This window comes from Eumetopias jubatus, unplaced genomic scaffold, assembly GCF_037043125.1.
Source record: "Eumetopias jubatus isolate StellerSeaLion01/CBP00866 unplaced genomic scaffold, mEumJub1_p1.0 scaffold_14, whole genome shotgun sequence".
NCBI classification, from domain to species: domain Eukaryota; kingdom Metazoa; phylum Chordata; class Mammalia; order Carnivora; family Otariidae; genus Eumetopias; species Eumetopias jubatus.
Window position 1 is genome coordinate 71,363,826 of NW_028274820.1, and position 23,204 is coordinate 71,387,029.

The 23,204-nt window shown below is 37.9% G+C and overlaps 1 protein-coding gene across 8 annotated transcripts in view; it reads right to left on the minus strand.

Moving 5' to 3' along the window:
* DOCK4 (dedicator of cytokinesis 4) overlaps positions 1-23,204 on the minus strand; it is a 421,803-nt gene that overhangs the window by 88,900 nt on the left and 309,699 nt on the right. For all 8 annotated transcript variants that reach the window (XM_088018529.1, XM_028104818.2, XM_088018530.1 and 5 more), the window contains 2 exons: positions 11,475-11,573; positions 831-925 (listed from right to left, as the gene is read on the minus strand). In XM_088018529.1, coding sequence (XP_087874655.1) covers positions 831-925; positions 11,475-11,573 — 194 coding nt within the window. The remainder of the gene's footprint in view (positions 1-830; positions 926-11,474; positions 11,574-23,204) is intronic.

Consider the following 23,204-nt stretch of genomic DNA (forward strand, 5'->3'; position numbering starts at 1 on the left):
TTCAAGTACTGACTCAGATCTTTTATTTTTTTCCTGGATATGCCTAATACAAGCTAGTTTTGCCAACTTCCAGAGATTCAACTTTATGTCAATATCTCTCCAAATGTCTTCTCTAGTTCCAAATTTTGCTGAGAGCATTATTTTCAGTTCTCTACTGGCTATATCCCTTGGCTGCATAAAAGGAACTTCAATCTTCATGTGTCCAACTCAGGAGTCATATCTTATCCCCAGTGCTGAGCACATGGTAGATGCTTAATGTATCCTGCTGAGTTAAAATGAATTAAGAAAGATTAGAAAGGACTCAAGTGTCTAGCAACAGGGCTGGTTAAATAAATGATGGTACACCAATTCAATAGAACATTATATGCCCATAAAAGAAAAAAAGAAACATAAATGAATGAGGGGCTTTCTATGGATTAATGTGGAAAGACTGCCAGGATTTTTAAGTGAAAGAGCAAAGTGCAAAATAGTGTATATGTTATGCTACCTGCCAGGCTCTGTATAAAAGAACACTGGAAGGTCACGTAAGATGCTAATAAAAGTGGTAACTACAGGCTGGGGGTAAGGAATAAATACAGTAGATGGGAAGGGGTTTTTTCAACGTACGCTCTTCTTATATTGTTTGATTTTTGAACTATGTTAATGTATCACCTGTTTAAAACAAATAGTAATATATATTTTTTTTAAATGAGAGAAGTTAATTCAGAGACAAAGAAAAAGAATCTCAGGATTTGAAGATTTCAAACTTGAGATCAAACTAGAAAAATCATTTTTGTATCTCCTCTCCTCCATATAATGAGCTGCAATCATGATCAACTTAAACGTCTTACTTGTTAGCCACCAAGCGCATAACAGTCCAGTCCTTTGGAAACATCTCTGGGCGTATCAATATCCGGAACACAGTAAATATCTGTAGCAGGAAATCCTTGGATAGGGAGGAAACAGATCATTTTACTGAGTTATTTTAACTGTCAATGCACACACACACACACACACACACACACACACACACACACACAGCACTGTTGTTGCCATTTCCAAAGCAACTACAGAGAAGGAAGCCATGCTTCCATAGCTCACCAGGAGAAGGAATCATCACCATTCTATTCTCAACACCCACTGGTTTGCTACCCTTCCCAAATGTTCTCTTTTCCTTTTCTTTCTCATACACGGTGGAGATGACCTTTCATTCCTCTTTACAAACTCTAAACATTTAGATTTTATAAATAAAGGGGAAGACTGATAGTTGAAGATTAACAGGCAAATACATTCTTTCTTTTATTATAGTGTCCTCAACATCAGAACTTTTCATAGCGAGAGAACGATCAACAGATCTTCCTATTAAGTAGGTGTCAAAATTTAGAAAGTTATGTTCATTAAAAAGCATTTTAAGCAAACACCCAGGTTTCTTCGAGGGCATTCTGAGGATGCAGCATTAATGTTATGCATGCAGGTTTACAGAATCTGAATGTGCTATGTAGAATACACTCAAATAAGGATGTGTGCTAAGCTGAGCCCAGTGGTGAGTGCTTCATAGCTACGACGGTGTCAAGGAATTATTCAGAGATGCCATGCCAGAGGGCAGCGGTATTTACTGAGATGTTATCTTTAAACTGATCACCTAGAAACATTCTTGACAAGAAGCTACTGCCAGACACAGAAATATCTCTTCTTAAAACATTTCAAGTGATAGGGCCCCAAACGCTGCAGCATATCACACTTAAAGGGGACTCAAGGAGACGATATACTACATGTACTGAATGACATAAAGCATGCCCAATCAGAAAGAGATTGCCTCAGTCTAGTTTAGATTTGTTAACTAGAAAACTTAAAAGATTTGTTGATAACCTCAAGCAATGCTAGGAAAATATATCTACCAATCTGATTGAAAGCAACAGTATGGTGCTGCTTAATTAAAAAAAAAAAACACACACGAGTTTTATTTATGAAACCCAGCAACACATTATGTGAAACATGTAAGCTGCTTGAATAGAAGATTATGGTTGTCATTCATATCATCAGAAGATAGAAAGAATCTGAAAATATAAGAAACATGTGGTAGCTCTGTGTGTGTGTGTGTGTGTGTGTGTGTGTGTGTGTGTGTGTGTGTGTTTAACATACTCTAACAGCTTTGATCAAGCCCATAAATATTTTGACACGAATTTATTTTAGCTTCTTTGGCATCAACACACATACGTTGATATGTGTAGTATGTGCCATGTGGAAATATGCCCACTAGGTCATTTGCCTTTAAACGACACTTCCCATGTAGGCAGAATCACCAGACAAAGAGTTTCCCAAATGAATTCTACTGCAGGTCAGACAATTTGGGGAAATCCCTCACATTCCAGCCCCCTCTTGGGAAAGTAGGTCATTAGCATACTAAAACGGTGAGAAACCCTTCTTAATGCATTTCTAAAACTTGTTTCAAAAAAGTTTTTCAGTTCATTCTTTTGGGTTTTCCAGACATGAACATATATAATCCCTGCAAAAATAGATGTCTGCATTTACTTTTCAAAGAATTATATCCTACTTCAGTTTCCTATCTGGTGGCGCTTGCTTAGATAGATGTTTTAAAAAAAATCCTGAAGATGGGGAATCACTTCTCATAGTATACAGTGACTTAGGAATAGTTTCATTTCTAAAATATTGAAATTTCATCTTTTCCCCTCACGACTTTTAGGGAATCGGAAATTGGAGGTAGCACCCTTAGCAATGGGTGTGTGTATGGGGGTTGGGGGGTAGGAGAGAGTGATGGAAGATGCACAGAGAAAGAACTGTCTGAAAAACTGGTTATACCAGGCAAGACATCTACCTTCTGGGCTGGCAACTTTGGTTGCTCTTCTTTTGTAGGGCTGGGGTTAAAGGGAAAGTTATTCCAGGTGTAGGAGCTGGGGACAGACCATCTGTTTCTGTGCCATCTTATTTTCTTATTCCCACTTATCTCACAAAATCAAAGGTGTGGCGGCGTGCGACACTGGGCCAACGCCCACATAGTGCCAGAAACCCTTGCTTCCCCTAAGAAAACTTTTTAGTGTCTCAAATAGCTTTCTGCAGTACCCATGCAAGTTTCATCTACCTTTATAGAATCCAACGCATTGTGGCAATTTTACAATGACAATGAAAAGCCATTTCAGTGAAAATCAGAAAATCAAGATTTTAATCCTGACTTGGCAATGAACAAGCCCATCGACCTTGGCAGTTTATTTAACCTCTCCAGAACTGAGCTCTCATCCTTGGAAACTATGGAGCCTTTAAGGTCCCTTGTAGTGAGACGTGATTTTGAAAAGTCAGTATGATCATTCATCTATTATTATACTAGACAAATGTTTTTTTCTTATTTCTCAGCTGTAGGCTAATGTTTCATCAGAGGGTAACATAAACACCTTCTACTGTGGCACTCCCATCATGTGACTGAGCTCTGCAAGGATTTACTATCAGCTGCCATGCTACTGGTTTCATTCAAACTCAGTTCCAGTATTTTAAAGCACTAATACCTGAATTCTGGATTCTTCAACAGCCCTCTGTCTGTCCTCCCCAAATCCACCGCTGTTTCCCCGTCTGCCCTAAGTACTTTTCAGCTCTCATCATTTCACTGAATGTGTGCTTCTGCATACATATATACGAAATTATTTTGCACACATAACAATAACTAACACATCTTCACCATAATTTAAAACAAGAACATTGCTATAATAATATTCCTATTTGGATAGCAAGAAATAAGTGTTTCATATGCCACTATTTTAAAATTGGTAGCCTGGGAGCAGTTTCTTCTTTGTTTGTTTACTTCAAATAGCACAACATGGTAACTTAACTGCATTACTAGTTTTATTCAAATCAGGGTTCAAAATAGAAAAAGAAACAGTGAGGTGGTACTTTACAGAAGCACTTTTTTCTGCAGTGCAAGAGGTTCAAGTAAGGAAGTTCATGTGAAAACCACAACAGTAAAAAGGGCCATACTCAAATAGAAAAGAAAGCAAGAGCAATTTTTTATGATTTTAGAAATAATCACTAACATTTATTCATTCATAAATATTGAGTGCTTCATTACGTACCAGGCACTGTGTTAGATGCTGGGGACACCTAGTGGGGTAAGATACATTCTTTTATTTATTCATGCAAGAATATTTATGGAGTGTCTGTGACATGTCATTCCACAGTAAGTTGAATGGAATGCTTGCCCTAAACGGAGTGTACAGTTTGGCGGGAGAGCTGAATGCTAATCTAAAAACCACACGGATCTATGCATGCGCTGCAAGTGAGGATAAGTCTGAGGACCAGGTATTCCATGGAGAGGGAAGAGCAACAGCATGCCTTAAAGGCAAGAGATGACACAGGGCTGCCTGGACTGCAATGGGGAGTGGCAAGAAATGGGGAAATTTATCCTGAGGGCAATATAAGGCAGTGAGGGGCTTTAGGCAGAGGCGTGAGAGGATTAAATTTGTTTTTCACTCATTTCCTGACTATATTGTACAAAAAATTGGCTTTGTGTTTATACAGGATACCGTGGTATCAGCATAGCACAAGACAGAATGAAGCTGATGCAACAGAATTAGTGAGACACAGGAGGAGGTATTCTGAGATCATGAAACATGAGTTAAGAACTCAAGAAAAGAAAGCATCACGACATAAGCAGATAGACCAAGACATGGTCACCTTATAACAAAAGCAATGCCAGGGACAGAGCCTTCTAGGAACACATTTCCTTCACTTATAGTCAAATATTATCTTAAAAAATTTTCTACAAATTTCAAATGTGTAACATCCTTGGTATGGGGCTTGAATTCAATTAAAGGGTGTTAATTCAATTATCACATTGAAATTCATAACCTTAAAGTTGAATATCTAAGCACGTTATGCAAAAATAACTCCCAAGTGGTCTTCAGTCTTTGAGAGCTAGAGAACTATTTTTTATAATAAAATAAAGGCTCTAAGTTGAAATAACTGTACAGAAAAAGATGGTTTGTGAGGTATGCAGACATTTATTAAGAGGGTTGTTTCATTCAACAGAGATATATTGTTCTAGGCTCTGTGCTTGGGACACAAAGACATGGTCCCTACTCTCAAAGAGCACAGTCACCAAGGATCCAGGGAAACAACATTTAGAATGCATTGTTGGGTGCTATCACAGAAGGTGGGGAAGAGTGGGGGTGCGGGGGCACCATATTCTCTGAACACTTCATAAAGAAAGTGATTCCTGAGCTGGATTTTACAGCACGAGCTGAAATCAGGGAAGGATTAATCGGGGGTAAAATTAAGCAATTCAAGTGAGTGAGTAATGGTAGAATAGGCATTTCAGGGAGACACAAAAAAAATGATTCAGAGGAATTAAAAACTGTATGGTTGGTCTGGAATACGCAAGTAAGTTTAACTGGCTGTCATGAAAGGGGTTTGGACGAGGATGGGGGATAATGACGATGGAGGGTCCACTGCGGACAGGGGTTACTTGGCAGAGACTGGGTCCTGTCCTGCAATAATGTGAAGTCCTCAGGGTTTTCAAGTTGGACTGTTACTTGATCAGATATGATTTTTCAAGGCTAGGGGGCCAGTACATGGGAGACAATGAAAGGCTGTAATAGTGCTGTACTTAACTTCCAGAACAGGTATATAACCTCCTGCTTAAAGTAGGGTTCTCACAGTTCTATATGAAAAGTCATAATCAACAAAGAACAGGGGCACCCGGGTGGCTCAGATGGTCAAGCGTCCGCCTTCGGCTCAGGTCATGGTCCCAGGGTCCTGGGATCAAGTCCCGCATCGGGCTCCCTGCTCCGCGGGAAGCCTGCTTCTCCCTCTCCCTCTCCCCCTGCTTGTGTTCCCTCTCTCACTGTGTCTCTCTCTGTCAAATAAATAAATCTTAAAAAAATTTTTAAAAATAAAAAAAATAAAAAATCATATTGCATTGGGGGCAACTGGGTGGCTCAGTCGGTTAAGCATCTGCCTTCGGCTCAGGTCATGATCCCAGGGTCCTGGGATCGAGTCCCGCATCGGGCTCCCTGCTCCTTGGGAGCCTGCTTCTCCCTCTGCTTCTCTCTCTCCCTCTCTCTCTCCCTCTGTCTCTCATGAATCAATAAATAAAATCTTTAAAAACAAAAACAAAGAACAGGAGCCTCAGTGCTTTCCATGTACAAGAAATACCATGGATATGGACAAAACCTTAGCCCTCAGCAGAAGGTGGGGGTATAATAAAACATTACTGACTACAGAAGGAGAAAAAAGAAAAGAAACAGCTCGAATCACTTCCTGGTCTTTGCCTTTGTTCATTTCTAAAATACTGCCATGTTCCAAGGAAGGAAAGGGCTACACAATGCAGAGTACCAGCCCTCTGGTCCTTGCTCCTACATAGTCCTGTTGACATTGTGACTCACACCACTCACACAGAGCACCTGAGGACCCAGGAGAAGAAATGGCATACTGTTCAAAATGCCAGGAGCCACTCCAACAGTAACCCTGGAGACATCCTGATTCTTCAAGCAAGAACGGAATTAAAACACCAAGAACTCCATACTTGCAAAATTTGTTTTCATTTTCATTTCATTTAGAGAACTACTGTGAAATGCTTGGCCAATATCTTTCTTTGAACTGATAAGAAGAAAGAAAAAAGCAGTGCTTTTTTAGCAGTGCCAGGGATAAAGAACAACAAAAATATTAATTGGAACATCTCAACATATAATTTCTCAGTATCAAGGAAGATTTAAAATCCATATATTCCATGATCTATTAGTTCGACTTCCAGGAATTCATTCTACAGCAATAAGGGCACAAGTCCATAGAGCCATGTGGGTCATGATGTTCCCTGCACTACCCTTTCTCTTGGCAAAAGTCAGAAACATCCTGAATGCCCAGCAAAAGGGGAATGATTAAATTATTAGCATCCATAAAGTGCAATTTGGAGGAAGAAATGATACAGTGATATCTACAATATTCATGACATATTATTGTGTGAAAAAGTGCAACTAATATGAATAGTAGGATTCCCATTAAAAATGTGTATGTATATATCATAAAAAATAGTCTGTGAGGACAACCTTATGTATCACCAGTAGCTACCTCTGGGGATAGAATACATGTGTGTGGAGGGGAGAGGGACATACTTTATGACTTTTAACCAGTAGGTAAAATGGGAGTTTTAAGGTCTAATCCCAGTATCAGTTATAATTTTCCATTAAATACCACTTTATTAAGCTGTACCTTTACTTGTATGCAGTTCCCTTATATATTATATATTCCGTTTCTAACCTAAAGGTAGATACAAAAAAAAAAAAACAAAACCAAGTAACTCTCCTTCCATTAATTTGGCCTTTTATGCCCACTTCATGACTGGAACTGCCTTATTACTTTTTAAAGAGTTGACAAATGAAATTTTATGCAATTTGATGGCAAAGATTTTGGTTGAACAAACTTCATTAAAGTATAAGAAAAAGCTGAGTTTAGCTGCCTGAGCAAAGAGCTCAGATGTTAATAGAATTCCAGGCCCTCTCAATTACTTCCTTGCGGGGGTGGAAAGAGTTTGGAGGAGGTTAGCGGGGAGTAAAATGAGGCACTGCAGGAAAAGTGTTTAGCACTGCATGGCCCATGGCAGTGGGGGTGGGGGTGAGGAGGTAATCTATAACTGTCAGCCACCATCACTGTTGTTTATATACGTCACACTCATTTATAACAATTTAGATGCTCTTAACATTAAAGCATTAAGAGAGATTGTTTTATTAGTCTTGATATCCCCAATGCCTAGCCAAGGTGCTCAATAGATGTCTGTTGAATCAAATAATTGAATTTGTAATAAAATCATAATAGTGCCTACCTCAGGGGGTTGAGGATTAAATGAGTTATATGAATCAGTCTTTTAGAACAGTACCTTGCATGTACAAAGTTTTATTTAAGTGTTTGCTGTTAGAGGTCCTCAGTTTCTTTACTACAAAAGTAAAATCTCAAAGTATTCTAAAAATTCGGTTTTATAATCCATTTGGCAGCAAAACCTGACCTGAACTATTCAGTTTTTGTTTAATCCCACTTAGAGTGAATATTTTTTGACTGCAGAAATAGTAAGATATTTAATTAGAGTGGCTATCCCAAAACCTACTGGAGGTCCTATATCATACACAGTATGTGCACCACATTATCTTCCTGAAATGTCAAAAGCTTTTAATTTCTAAAATACACGTGCTAGTAAGGACTTTGCATAAGGGACTGTGGACCAGTGTTACTACCTTTGAAAGATCTTGTAATGTAGGTTTTAGTAGCAAAAACAGGGGTATTTGGCTTTGAAGAAAAATGAGAACAAGAAAAATGGATCTGTTAAAAGGTGACCTCTGAACTTTCAAAATACAGATTAAAACCAGATGACTAATTAGCTTTTAATAAAATAAGTGACCTTTAGCTTGCCTTCCCCCCAGTTACTCCCCTTCCACTCTTACACTGGGAAAATGATCTTCCTCCAGTTAAGGCTACTTCTGTCTCCTCCTGCTGCCTTCTCAGGGAACCTCACTACCCTCTGCACTTCTTCCTTACACCTTCAGCTTCTCCTCTACCAGCTCGAATCGTTCCTATTTGAACATGCTTAAGTCTCCTCCATTATAAATATTCCCATGATATCCAAAGTTCTCTGTCAGTAGACACCTTATCCTCCTTTTCTTGGAACATGTTATACATCTACTGCATCTTTTTCTGTTTCATTCCTCAATTCATGACAGCTTGGCTTCTCACCATTGCACTGAAATTGCTCATCGAGTTCAGCAACAATATTAAAGGACCCTTTGAGGATCTTACCTCACCTCCTTGCAGTAGCAAGCAGTGTCCAACACTTCTTCTTTGATGCTTGGATTCTACTCAGATCCCTTCAGTTACATACTCTACACTCTCCTTGGATGTTCCCATCTACTCCCATTGATATAAATGACAATTTCCAAATCTATATCTGCAGCCCAGCTTTCTCTCCTCAACTTCAGACACTGTCTATAAGACATCTCCATTTTGATGTCCCTCAGGTGACTGAATTCTAGCTGAAACTGGATTTATGTTTGCTCCCAAACCTGTACACCCACATCTCCTGGGTTCCCCATGCAGTGAATGGCACCAACATCTGGCCAGTTGTCAAAGAGCCTGGGAGTCATCTTCAACTCTTCTTTCTACTTCACCTCTTTTATAAATTCAGTCACCAGGACCTGCCAATTCAACTTCCTTAAATGTCCCTAGAATCTACCATCATGATCATCTCACTTTCAGGCCATAGTCATTTCTAGCACAGACTACTGCATCAGATCCTTTATAAGGTTCTACCTCCTGTTTGACCTTGGCTAATTCATTTTCAGTAGCACAACCAGACAGGTTTTTCTTAACTCAAATGGGATCATGGCTCTCCCCTCTTTCCTAAAACCCTCCACAGAGTCCAAGTGTCCTCAAAATAAAATCCATACACATTCAGAGAGCCTTGTGTCTTACAACTCTCTTCCTCATACTCTATTAAACAATCAACAAATGTTTCTTGAGTGCCTATAATGTGGTGAGCATGTTCTGGGATCTGAGGATACAGCAGTGAACCAGCCAAAGCTTCACACACCAAGGAGCTTATAATCTAGTAGTTAGGGGTTGGGGATTCACAAAAAACAAATAAAGTAAAACATTCCAGGTTTGAGTAACTGTTATAAAGGTGGTGTAGAAAGTGCTTTGTCAGTTAGCATATTCTGGTATCATTTTAGTTGAGAGATCTGAATGTCCTAGCCAAAGGTAAGCCCAGCACACTCCTACTCATCTCTTAGTTCTCAGCTGAGACCTCTTGGGGGACTTTTTCTCATGTCATGAGTTTAGGTTGGCAGCAATTCCCAGATGCTGCAAAGCACCATGGGCTTACCCTGGGAGTTCACTACCTGTGGGGTCAATGCCTATTACTTGACTGATTTCTCCCCCTACAGGGACTGGACAATTTGTACCTGGCCACATAACAAAACCAATAGTTGCCTGAATTTCTCAATCGATATTGCTTACAGGGTAGATGAAGTAATTAATAGCATTCAATAATTTTCCTGGCCCAAAGGCCCAGTTAATTTTGAAGTGGGAAATTGTGAAAAGGTGTGTGGCTGACTGAAATGAGGAAAGGCCACATAAAACACTTTATTCATGACTTCCATCTGCTTTATTATTATTAATGTGAATAATAAGGCATAAAACTCAATACCTAGATTAAATTAATCATGATTTTCAATGTGTGCTTCTCTATTTTTTATTCCCAGGCTCTGTAAAAATAAGTAGCCTTTCCTATGGGGAAATTTTGAAACACGAAGTCAAAGGCTTCTTACGTAAAACCTAGTTCCTTAACTGTTTTACATATTCAACTTCTGAAGAAAGTTAATGACTGCACAATTATCTTCCTTTTTAGCCACATGGATTTCTGTGTGTAGAGTGGGCATTTTCTAAGGCCTTTTATCTGTTTTTAATTCTAAACTCAGGATTGAAAGTAAACATGAAAAACATATTTTTAGGCATGGATATATGCCAACTTACTTTCTGCTAGAGAGACTGTATCTGCCCAAACTATTCTTTGTTTCATGATTCAGCTTGTCAACCACTCCAAAGTAACTGAAAGATGCTTCTGAGGTCATGCAACATCTTCCAGATCAAAGATAAGTGATCCCCATCCATGATCTATATTAAAAAAAAAAATCTACAAGTCTTCCCCTGAGGTGCTGTGAAGGCTTCCAGTCACGCAAACATTTCAGCGTGACTGTTCCTACTGTCCTGTAATTCTCCACCACGGACATGTAAGTCCCCTTCCATTACGATGGTTTACATATGAATGTGTCTGGAAAACTCAAGAGATGAAAGAGAAGTAAAAGTAAATGAGAAGAGATGACAGGTCATTCCTCCAACTGAGGACAATCAACTTCTAAGGTTTTAGTGAACACCATGAAGGAAGCACTGAAGCTTCCTAAATCTCAGCAAAGATTGAATTTTTATAAACCTGGCATCAATATTTTCTATTTAATGTCAGCCTGTCACACTAGCACAGCATATTGATTAGACTGTAGCTGATAGAGAATATCAAATACAACTCTGTTTCTCTGGGGTCAGAACGTTGTAGCCAGAACTCCTCATTTTGGTTTTAGAGGGATCAAGTCAGATAATGTATTTATATATTCACCTTTACCTTCTATAAAGGCAATATTCCTAAGTCCACCTAACTAGAGTTAGTCTATTTGCTTTTGTCTCATTAGGTCTGTGATTCTGTTTTAGTTTATTGGATTTTGCTGATGGTATTTCAAATCCTATATCTTTGTACAAAATAAAAGTTAATTGCTTTGCTTGAGTAGCTGAAATCTTAATGAGCCAAGACAGATAGTCAGGTATGTGGATGAAGGTGAGAAAAAACAGCTTAGAATTTAACACAAACAGGTAAAACAACTGTCAAGGAACTATCTTAACAATGATGATGAGAACAAGGAAAGCTACAAAGACATAGGAAATTAAAAAAAGTCACTTACCCTTAATTCTTCCTTTGTATTGAAACTATCAAGAAGTTGCTGATAATGTCTATCTGTCATTTGTCGTAATAAGGACAGGAGACAAGCCACAAACTCCCCCTAATTTAAAAAAAAAAAAAGGCTTATTTTTTTTTATTAAGAGTAAAAATGAACATCAGTAACTTACTTTGGACTGCCCTCAAATAGAACACTTAAAAAAACCCACTAGGATCTAAAGTCACTCTATGAAGTCTTTAAATCTAAAGTAACAATATTATAGTCCAAATTTCTTGGTATATATGCATTTCCAAATTAGGAGATTTGTTTGTTTGTTTGTTTGACTTGGGTGGAAGCTTTTCACTAGGAAACTAATTTCACACACTTAAAGGAGGTAAGGCAATTCACTGAGCATTTACTCTACCTTAATTCAGTATGTCATTTGAACCTCATTATCAGTGCTATGAGGTAGGGGGTATACTATTTATTTAAAGACAATAAATTGTATGTTCAGTGGGCTAAAAGACTTGCCCAAAGTCACATCACTAAAAAGTAGAGGAGCTGAAGTTATCTATATGTCTTTCTGACTTCAAAGCTCTTCCTGTACCTCTTGCTCCATTTGTGAATTTACACAATCTCCTCCAACTCATTTGAGTTCTGGTCTGCTGATGGGCAGGGTATAGAGAAAGCCATATATTACAATGTTGGTTTCAAACTCCTTTTAAAAATAGCTTAATTGTGATCCTTTTTTGTTTGGGTGCTATGTGATTGACTCCCAAAACGTCCATTCTTAAAAATTAATAATGAAAAAAATAGCATGCATAGATTTGAAGACCTATAAAATCGCTGTCACTTGCTTGCATTTCCCAAAGTACATCTAATTTAAAATAGTTATGCTCTAATGCAACGGTTTTTGCTCAGCAAAAATATTTATCTACTTTTAATGAGAACAATAACATTTAAAACAATATGAACACAACAGGAGAAGCAATCAGTGGTAACTGATGGTAAATTTACAAAAACATACTTTAATTGGGAATTGGTGGGGGTTGTTTTTTGTTTGTTTGTTTTTTTTTTTGCATTTACGTGTAAAGAGGCTATAGACTCACGTGTAAAATCAGAAATTGAAAGCTTTCATAATTGGGATTTTCTAACAGAGGCAGCTAAGTCAGGAAAGTCAAATGTATCCCTTCCAGCTGCCAAGGAAGGTCTGGAGATGCTACCTAATCACCAGGTCAGGGTAACCAAAGATGCAGGTTGGCTTCTTGCATAAGGATAAACATTTGTAACACACAAGTATGGCAAATAATCATTTCCACACACTTAGTGAGACAAATATTTAAGAAACTAACAAGTAAAGGCTAGCAGAAATCTATCTTCTAAGCTCAACATAATACTTTGTTAATGAACAAAGAAACTCTTGGTACTTAACACTAGATATGGAAAATTTAAGGGCACAATGATTCATATTTTAGTGCATGTGTGTGAGGAAACAATCCAAGGCTAGGAAAATAATAAGCCAAAAGGAATGAGAGAATACCACCTGGTGCTCACACAAGACTGGGAATAGTATCTTTTTTTCACCAGCAAGACTGGAAAAACCTTGCCATATCAGGGGATCAGAATACTAAAAAAGACCTTTTCTCAGTAACAGGGAAAAATTACACCTAGAATAAATGCTGCTCTGATCCTACCTAAGAAAGTTCATAAGCAAGATATGAAACAATTAAATAGTTCCTAAGAAACTTAACCTCATTCTGAAGTGAAGTTCAAAGATACTTCTAGGAATTAAAAAACCTATTTTCAACAGCATAATATCCACGATGTCTGGCATTCAATAAAAAATTACCAGGCATACAAAGAAGCTGGAAAAAATAATGATGCAAATGAGGAGGAAAAAAAATCAATAAAAACAGACACAGAAATGACATAAATAAGTAGAATTAGCAGTAAAAGACATTAAAATAGCTATTATTACCGTAGTCTATATATTCAGGAAGCTGTATGAAAGTTTGAACATGTTAACTTCAGACATGAAAGAAAGCAAAAGACCTAAATTGAGATGAAGACTATATTGTGTGAGATGAAAATTTACTTAATAGAACTAATGGCAGATTAGACATCTGCAGAAGACAAGATTACTGAACCTGAAGACAGTAGAAACTCTCCAAAATTAAATTAAAAAAAAAAAAGGAAATAAAAGAAAAACCATCAGTGAACTATAGAACAACTTCAAGTAGCAGAATATATATGTAATTGGAGATCTCAAAGAGGAGGAGGGCATAGAAAAAGTAATTGAAAAAATAAGGGGAAAAATTTCAGATTCTCTGAAAACTATAAACTTAGGTATTAAAAAATTTCAACAATTCCTAAGCACAAGAAACATGAAAAAAATACACAAAGGTACATTATAATAAAATAGCCAGAGATAAAGAGAAAATATTAACAACAGTCAGTGAAAAAAAGACACATTACATACAGAGGAACAAAGATAAGGATGAGATATATCTCATTAGAAATAACATAAGCTAGAAAACCATGGAGCAACACCTTTAGACCACTGAAAGAACAAAAACAACTATCAATCAATCAAGACTGTGTTACCCAGCAAAAAATATTTCAAAAAGAAAGACAAAATACTTTTCAGACATTCCAAAGCTTAAACAGTACACCACTTCTATTCAACATTATACTGAAGGTTCTAGCCAGTGCAATAAAACAACAAAATAAAGGGATATGCATTGGAAAGAATAAAAAAACTCTTTATTCACAGACAATATATTTATATACATAGAAAATGCTGTCAAATCTAAATGAGCTACTAGAACTACTCAAGTGAATTAATCAATGTCTCAGAACATAAGATCAACGTACCAAAATCAATTTTACTTCTACAGATGAGAAATGAGTCATCAGAAACTGAAATTTACAATAACATAATTTATAATACCACTGAAACATGGAAGTACTTAGTGATATACAGGACAAAAGCTCAGCACACTGAAAATCATAGAACACTGATGAGAATAATTAAAGAAGACCTAAATAAATAGAATATTATGTTCACGGGTTAGGAGATTTAATATTGTTAAGATGTCAATTCTCCTCAAATTGATATACAGATTCAGGGTAATCCCAATCAATATCACATCAGGCCTCTTGTGGGGTAGAAAGTGACAAACTGATTTTAAAATTCATGTGGAAATGTAAAGGACTTGAAATAGTCAAAACAGGGGCGCCTGGGTGGCTCAGTCGTTAAGCGTCTGCCTTCGGCTCAGGTCATGATCCCAGGGTCCTGGGATCGAGGCCCGCATCGGGGTCCCTGCTCCGCGGGAAGCCTGCTTCTCCCTCTCCCACTCCCCCTACTTGTGTTCCCTCTCTCACTGTGTCTCTCTCTGTCAAATAAATAAATAAAATCTTAAAAAAAAAAAAAGAAATAGTCAAAACACTGTTCAAAAAGAATAAAGTTGAAGGACTTATACTATGTGACTTCAAGACTTATTGTGTTATTGGTGTCAAAACAGAAAAAAACAGATAAATAGAACAGAAAAGCCCAAACCAAAAAACAACCCAAATGTCCACCAAAGGGTGAACGAATAAACAAACGGTAGTATATCCATATAAGGTAACACCATTCAGCATTAAAAAAGAATGAACTATTGATACACACAACAACAATGAAGAAACTCAAATAATTATACTGAGGGAAAGAGGTCAAAATGTCACCACCCCCCATCAAAGAAAACCCTAAGAGTAACTATGTACTGTATGATTCCATTCATATAAAATTCTAGAAATGCAAACTTATCTGTAGACAGAAAGCAGGTCAGTGGTTGCCTGGGGATGAGGTAGTAAGGCGGGGCAGGAGGGAGGAAAGAGAGTGGGGCACAAGCAAACTTTTGAGAGTGATGGACGTGTTATTTATCTTGATCGCGATGATGGTGCACAGATATAGACATAGGTCAAAACTTACCAGCTGTATACTTTAAATATGTACAATTTTTTGCATGTCAACTACATCTTAATAAAGCTTAAAAAAGGCATTATGACAACATTTACAGAATGGAACAAGGTGTAAGTTATAGTATTTTTGACTATACTATCAAGTTCATTCCTTGTTGGGTGGACACCATTAACTTCATTTTACAGTAAGATCTGTTAAGGTTAAGTTATTTATCCCAGGTTTCACAGTTAGAAAATGGTGAAGCTGGGATATGAACCCAGGTATCTCTGGTTCTTCTACCTACTGCTCAGACTGATTTGATTTTATAGAGGAAATATACCTGAGTTTGAGGTCATAATTCAAATATAAATAGCCATATAAAAATCTTATCAGTTGATAACCAATGTCTGACTTTTTAACCTCTCTATTAAGTCTCAACTTAAAAACGCAAATCTATTTAGTAGAAACCCATTTAATTTCTCATCTCTTAGTTCTTCTACATCCTAGCCATATGATCTCTAATATAGCTACTATCTTCATATTCTTAAAATGTTTATTCCTAAAACATACCATCCTGTGAATAGTGACATACCTTGAAGTAAAAAGAATTACATATTCTTGCAATAATTTTAGTAATGAGAAGAAAAGTTATTAAAAAAATAGACTTTCATTACATATTTATAGTCAGTGTACATAGGAACACTTCTTTGAATACAGGTTACTATCTATATTTGTCACATCTGGTGTAGACTGCAAACAACTTATCCTGGTATCTAATCTTTGGCACATTTATGATGTGTTCTTAATCCGAACATCTACTCTGCAATGTCATTTTATGTATTCACTTAATCTATTTAGGAACTCTAAGCACATTTAACCCGTTAAGAAGCCTAGATATCCACTGGCCATAGCAACACTTTTCTAGGTATATCTCCTAAGGCAGGGGAAACAAAAGCAAAAATAAACCAGTGGGACTATATCATAATAAAAAGCTTTTGCACAGCAAAGGAAACCATTAACAAAACAAAAAGATGACCTACTGAATGGAAGAAAATATTTGCAAATGATATATCCAATAAAGCATTAATATCCAAAATATATAAATAACAACACAACTCAACACCAAAAAACCCAAACAATATGATTTAAAAATAGGCAGAGAACCTAAATAAACATTTTTCCAAAGAAGACATATAGATGGCCAAAAGGCACACAAAAAGAGGCTCAATATCACTCATCCTTAGGAAAATGCAAATCAAAACCACAATGAGGTATCACCTCATACTTGTCTGAAAGGCTAAAATAAAAAAGAGAAGAAACAACAAGTGTTGGAGAGGATGTGGGAAAAAAAAGGAATCCTCAATGCACTGTTGGTGGAAATGTAAATTGGTACAGCCACTGTGGAAAAGAGTATGGAGCTCTCTCAAAAAAATTAAAAATAGAAATACCATATGATCCAATAACTCCACTATTGGGTATTTACCCAAAGAAAACAAAAACACTAACTCAAAAGGATATATATACCCCTGTGTTTATTGCAGCATTATTTACAATTTAAAATAGTTAAGACACAGAAGCAACCTGCATGTCCATCAATTGACAAATGGATAAGGAAAATGTAGTATATATACATAATGGAATATTATGCAGCCATAAGAAAGGATGGGATCGTGCCATTTGAGACAACACGGATGGACCTCAAGGGTATTATGCTAAGTGAAAAAAGTCACACTAAGAAAGAGAAATATCATATGATTCCACTCACAAATAGAATCTTAAAAAAAATGAATAAATACACAAAAAGCAGAATCAGACCTATAAATACAGAACTGATGGTTGCCAGAGGGGAGGGGAGTGAAAGGTTGGGCAAAATGGGTGAAGGGGAGAGGGAAATACAGGCCTCTGCTTATGGTACGAGTAAATCACAGGAATAAAAGCAGAGCATACGGAGTACAGTCAGTGATACTTCAACAGCAGCGCAATAGCACAGACAGTAGGTACACCTGGGGTGAGCACAGCATAAGGTACAGACTCATCTAATCACTAAGTTGTATACCTCAAACTAATATAACATTGTGTGTCAACCATATTCCAAAAGAAAAAGAGGCTTAGATGTCCAATATTTTACTAAAATATTTTTCATCTATAATGTAATTTTTGTTTGTTTTCAAAATATTTTAAGTGTCCAAGGGTGCCTGGGTGGCTCAGCTGGTTGGGTGTCTATCTTTTGGCTCAGGTCATGATCTCAGGGTTCTGGGATTGAGCCCCAGGTCTGGCTCCCTGCTCAGCAGCGAGTCTGCTTCTTCCTCTCCCTCTGCCCTTCCCCAGCTTGTGCTTTCTCTCTTATAAATAAACACAATCTTAAAAAAACTTTAAGAAACCCCAAGACTCAACAATTTGTTAAAAAGAATCAATGAAAACCTTCTTGGCCAAGATTAGCTTTGTTTCAGTGTGGGAGTTATCTACGTATACATTGCCTTTAAAACATTATGTGTTTCAGTGGCTTGCATCCATTTTATGTATACGTTGCGTATAGTGGGCATTTCTAACAATAACTGAGAATAACAAGAGTATTAGATGGTTACAACAACGGCCCTCATGAAACCTTCTGTTATACACATGCACTATTTTTTCCAGAAATTTCTTACAGAATTCTGTATTCCTCCTCCCCCTCAACCAGAAGCCCACAGTGCATGAAAAGTATAGACAAGTGTATATTTCTTAGACATGGCCTATGTTGAGTTGAGTCACCTGCACCATTAATGGTGCTAAACCAAATTATGGGCAAAGAAAGAAGCATTTATAAATTGTAAGGAACTCTGGAGTCCAATTAGTTGAGGGTGTGAGCAAACGGCCATATACGCTGCTGTTTTAACTCTGCTTCCCCGTACAATGAAATTTTTGAAAGGAACCGATTACAATGGTGTTTTTTCTTCTTTCTAGCAAGAGAAAGCATTCTAAAGTTTAAAGAACAGTTGGTAAAGGAACAAAAAGTACAATCCCTTTAAATAGTAAAAATAAGGCTACTGTTATGTAGAATTATGAGGCAGCGGAAGCCAGTCCTCCCGTTAGCATTACGGGGAGGCACGGTGACAGCCATGGGACCCGCAAGAGAACTGGAACACTTCGCCATGACGCACTGTGGGAACTGCTTTCACCCACAGGACGTCCACTTATTGTGGGCACTTTTTCTGCAAAGACTGCGAAGTGTTCAATGTAGGACTGCCATATAAAGACCCCCTATTACTCAGAGAGCCTGTTCTCCATGAGAAAATGGTAAAGAAATTAAGTCTTCAGTGCCCACAGAGGACTGACTCTGTGAATGACCAGCTCATTCTCCTCACCACAGAATTAGTTATAACAATGTAAGTATTCAGCAATCATAATAAACACTACTGTGACTATTGTTGCTACTATAATAATGACTAAAGTAAACTGATACTGTTTAAGCCCTTACAGATGTGATGAAATCCTCACAGTAACTGAGAGAGGTCCAATTATTTTCTGTTTTATTTTTTTATTTTTTAAAGATTTTATTTATTTATTTGAGAGATCAAGAGAGCGCACAGAGGGAGAGGAAGAGGGAGAAGCAGGCTCCCCGCTGAGCAGAGAGCCCGCTGCCTGGATCCCAGGACCCTGGGATCATGACCTGAGCCGAAGGCAGATGCTCAACCAACTGAGCCACCCAGGCGCCCCTATTTTCTGTTTTAAAGACAAAGGAACAGAAGCTGAGAGATATTAGTAAATTGCCCAAGAGCATGCAGGTAATGAAGTGGCAAAGTAGGATTCAAAGCAGATCTGCTTGCGTACCCTGAAAAAAATGTCTTACAGCATAAAACCAAAGGAGCCAAGTAATTCAAGTGCATGTGTGCCAGCAAATTTCAATCTACATACCTTGTGAGAGTTTGGTTTTTTGCAAAACGGAGGAAGGTACAACATGGCTATGCTGGGGAAAGTCTCTCTTTATGTGATTTTCCTAGAATTTAGAAGGATGGATGAACACCCTGCCTGCCTTACCCCCAACTTCATCTGCAAACCTGATTCAATGCCTTCAAGTCTCTTACTTTGCATTGATTATTGTATGGTGAAGGCCTAAAGGCCATGCATACCCCAGAGAGATTTGTCATTGACAACTGTGCCTCTGGATACAAAGCAGTCTGAAAAAGTGTTTTAGCTTCTGACCTCAGGCAGTCTTTATCCAGAGCCAGCATTTGTTCTGAGGTTTGCTGGGCTATTTATAATTTTAAAACTGTGTTAGAACTCTATTGCCAGGAAACAGTTAAAAATGTCACCATCAAAACCATATAATGAAGGAGAACTTTCTTCTGCCTTGGAGAAGATGGAGTAGATATATTTTTACCTATTCCTCCTGCTAAGTACTACTTTACAAACCTCGCTATTACATAGAGAACAAAAAGAAGAGTCTGAAGGTGGAGAAAAGAGAGAGCAGTCTGACCAGGGACCTTGGGACCTGAGGAAGGACATGGTACTGCGCTCCCTGGGTTTTCTTTCTGCTTCGGGTATCTCACACCTGGAGCTGAAGAAGCTGGCCAATTACACCAACAATTACAAACAACAAAAGTTTACTCTCTTTGGCCAAGGGGTCAGATAAAGGGTGGTTTAGCAAGACAAAACTTTTAGTAATAACTGCTCTACTCCAGTTGACGATCACAAAAAACTTTGGCCTCACCCACACCAAGTGGGGAGCTTAGACTTCCATGCTCACAAGGCTGTGCAGAGATGCCCTAATAACCTCCTTAGAGAAAGCCAAATTGGGAGCTGGTGATTTCATTGCCAATGGTCAGTGTTAGTGAAGATAATATGGGGAACACAAACTTCGACCTCCGGCCATCATGAGTTAGCACCCTCCCTGCTTCCCCTGCCAAGTAGTATCACATAAAGCCAGCTAAAACAGAAGGTTTAAGTAAGATCCAAAGTCTTAGAATATAAAAATGTCCAGATTTCAATTACAGATCACTCATCATACCAAGAACCAGGAAGATCTCAAATTGAAAGAAAAAAGACAATATATGTCAACATTGAGATAATAAAATGTTAGAATTCTCTGGCATAGCTCATGCAAAAATTAACTCAAAATGGTTCATAGACTTAAATGTCAAATATAAAACTCTAAAACTTTTAGGAAAAAAAACCTAGGAGATAAACTTTAGGATATAAGGCTAGACAAAAGAGTTCTTAGACTTGACATCAAAAGCATGATCCATAAAAGGAAAAACTGATAAAGTGGACTTCATCAATATTAAAAACTTTTGCAAAAGACCTTGTTAAGAGGATGAGGAAACAAGCTATGGAAAGGGAGAAAGGATTTATAAACCACATACTCATAAAGGACTACTATCTAGAATATATAAAGACCCATGAAAATTCAACAGGAAATAGCAATTCAGGGAAAAACATGAAGAGACATTCCACCGAAGAGGATATACTGGTGACAAACAAGTATATGAAAAGATGTTCAGCATCATTAGCCATTAAGAAAATGCCAACTAAAATCACAATATTACTACCTATGTAACAGAATACACCCCCAACAACAAAAAAATGACACCACCAAATGCTGAAGAGGATAGTGAGAAACTGGATCATTCATCCATTGTGTACATGAAAATGTAAAGTTATATAGCCACTATGGGAAACAATTGGCCAGCTTCTTTAAAAACTAAACATGCAGGGACTCCTGGGTGGCTCAGTCAGGTAAGCATCTGCCTTTGGCTCAGGCCATGATCTCAGGGTCCTGGGATCGAGCATCGTGGGGCTTCCTGCTCAGTGGGGGGTCTGCTTCTCCCTCTGCGCCTCTCCCCACTCACGTGTGCTGCACTCTCTCTCTCTCTCAAATAAATAAAATCTTAAAAAAAAAAAAAAAGTAAACATGCAACTACCATACAATCCAACAACCACACTCCTAGGAATTTATCCTAGAGAAGTGAAGACTTAGGCTTACATAAAAACTGGCAGAGAAACACTTATAGCAGCTTTGTTCATAATAGCCAAAATCTGGAAACAACCCAGGTGGCCTTCAATGGGTGATGGTTAAACACACTGTTGTACATCCACAACATGGAAACTACTGAGCAATAAAAAAAAATAAGATATATAAATATGTAAAATAACTTGGATGAATCTCCAGAGAATTATTCTGAGTTAAAGAAGAAAAGCTTATTACAAAAGGTTATCTACTGTATGATTTCATTTCTATAACATGCTTGAAATGACAAAATTATAAAAATGGAGAAGAGATTTGTGATTGTCAGGGTTAAGGAGGAGGTGGAGATGGAAAGGAAGTGGGTTTGACTATAAATACAACATGGGGGATCCTTGGGGCGATGGAAATATTCTGTGTCTGGACTGTATTAATGTCAGTACCCTAGTTGTGGTATTGTCTTGTAGTTCTGTAAGACCTTACCACTGTGGAAACCGGGTAAAAGCTGTGTAGTGTTTCTTACAACTCTGTAATAATTCTTACAACTGAATGTGACTCTATAATTATCACAAAACAAAAAGTTTCATTAAAAAAACATGAGAAAAAATAAAAAAATTCAACATAAAAAACCCCAAACCTTCAAATCCATAATGAACCCCAACAATGTTGTTGTATTAAGCAACCACATGTTTTGAGCATTTACTCTGGACCAAGTAGTGCACTAAAGAAGCCAACCCTCTGATGTAGGTACCACTTTCCACGTGAAATTGAGAAATCAATCGCTTGCTCTTCTTTCCTTTAAATGAGGCAGTACGGCTATTCCATGTATTAGGATGTTTTTTATACTATCTTTAACTCAGTTTGTTAAAAGAAAGAGTTTAACTTTATTTCCTCAGGTGAATCTCAGCTCTGAAAGCAGAGAAAATAAAATTCAACACAACTGTTTCTCCTGGAACAGTCAGGAGAACTTGGTAGGAGAGTCAGGGCAGACTTTTTAATTTTTTAAGTAAAAGTAAAAATTATTTTCATCAGGGGCTAGGCAAACATTCTTTTTTTTTAAGATTTTATTTATTTATTTGACAGAGAGGGACACAGCGAGAGGGAACACAAGCAGTGGGAGTGGAAGAGGGAGAAGCAGACTCCCCACTGAGCAGGGAGCCCAATGCGGGGCCCGATCCCAGGACCCCAGGATCATGACCTGAGCCAAAGGCAGACGCTTAACTACTGAGCCACCCAGGCACCCCATAGGCAAACATTCTTCTTTAAATTTTTTTATTGTTATGTTAATCACCATACATTACATCATTAGTTTTTGATGTAGTGTTCCATGATTCATTGTCTGTGCATAACACCCAGTGCTCCACGCAGAACGTGCCGTCTTTAATACCCATCACCAGGCTAACCCATCCCCCCACCCCCCTCCCCTCTAGAACCCTCAGTTTGTTTTTCAGAGTCCATCATCTCTCATGGTTCGTCTCCCCCTCCGATTTACCCCCTTCATTCTTCCCCTCCTGCTATCTTCTTCTTTTTTTTTTTTCTTAACATATATTGCATTATTTGTTTCAGAGGTACAGATCTGTGATTCAACAGTCTTGCACTAGGCAAACATTCTTTTTTTTTTTTTTTAAAGATTTTATTTATTTACTTGAGAGAGAGAATGAGAGAGAGAGAGCACATGAGAGAGGGGAGGGTCAGAGGGAGAAACAGACTCCCTGCTAAGCAGGGAGCCCGATGCGGGACTCGATCCCGGGACTCCAGGATCATGACCTGAGCTGAAGGCAGTCGCTTAAAAAACTGAGCCACCCAGGTGCCCTAGGCAAACATTCTTAAGAGAAAGGTTCTATTGTGGATGATTTATAATGAGAATGGC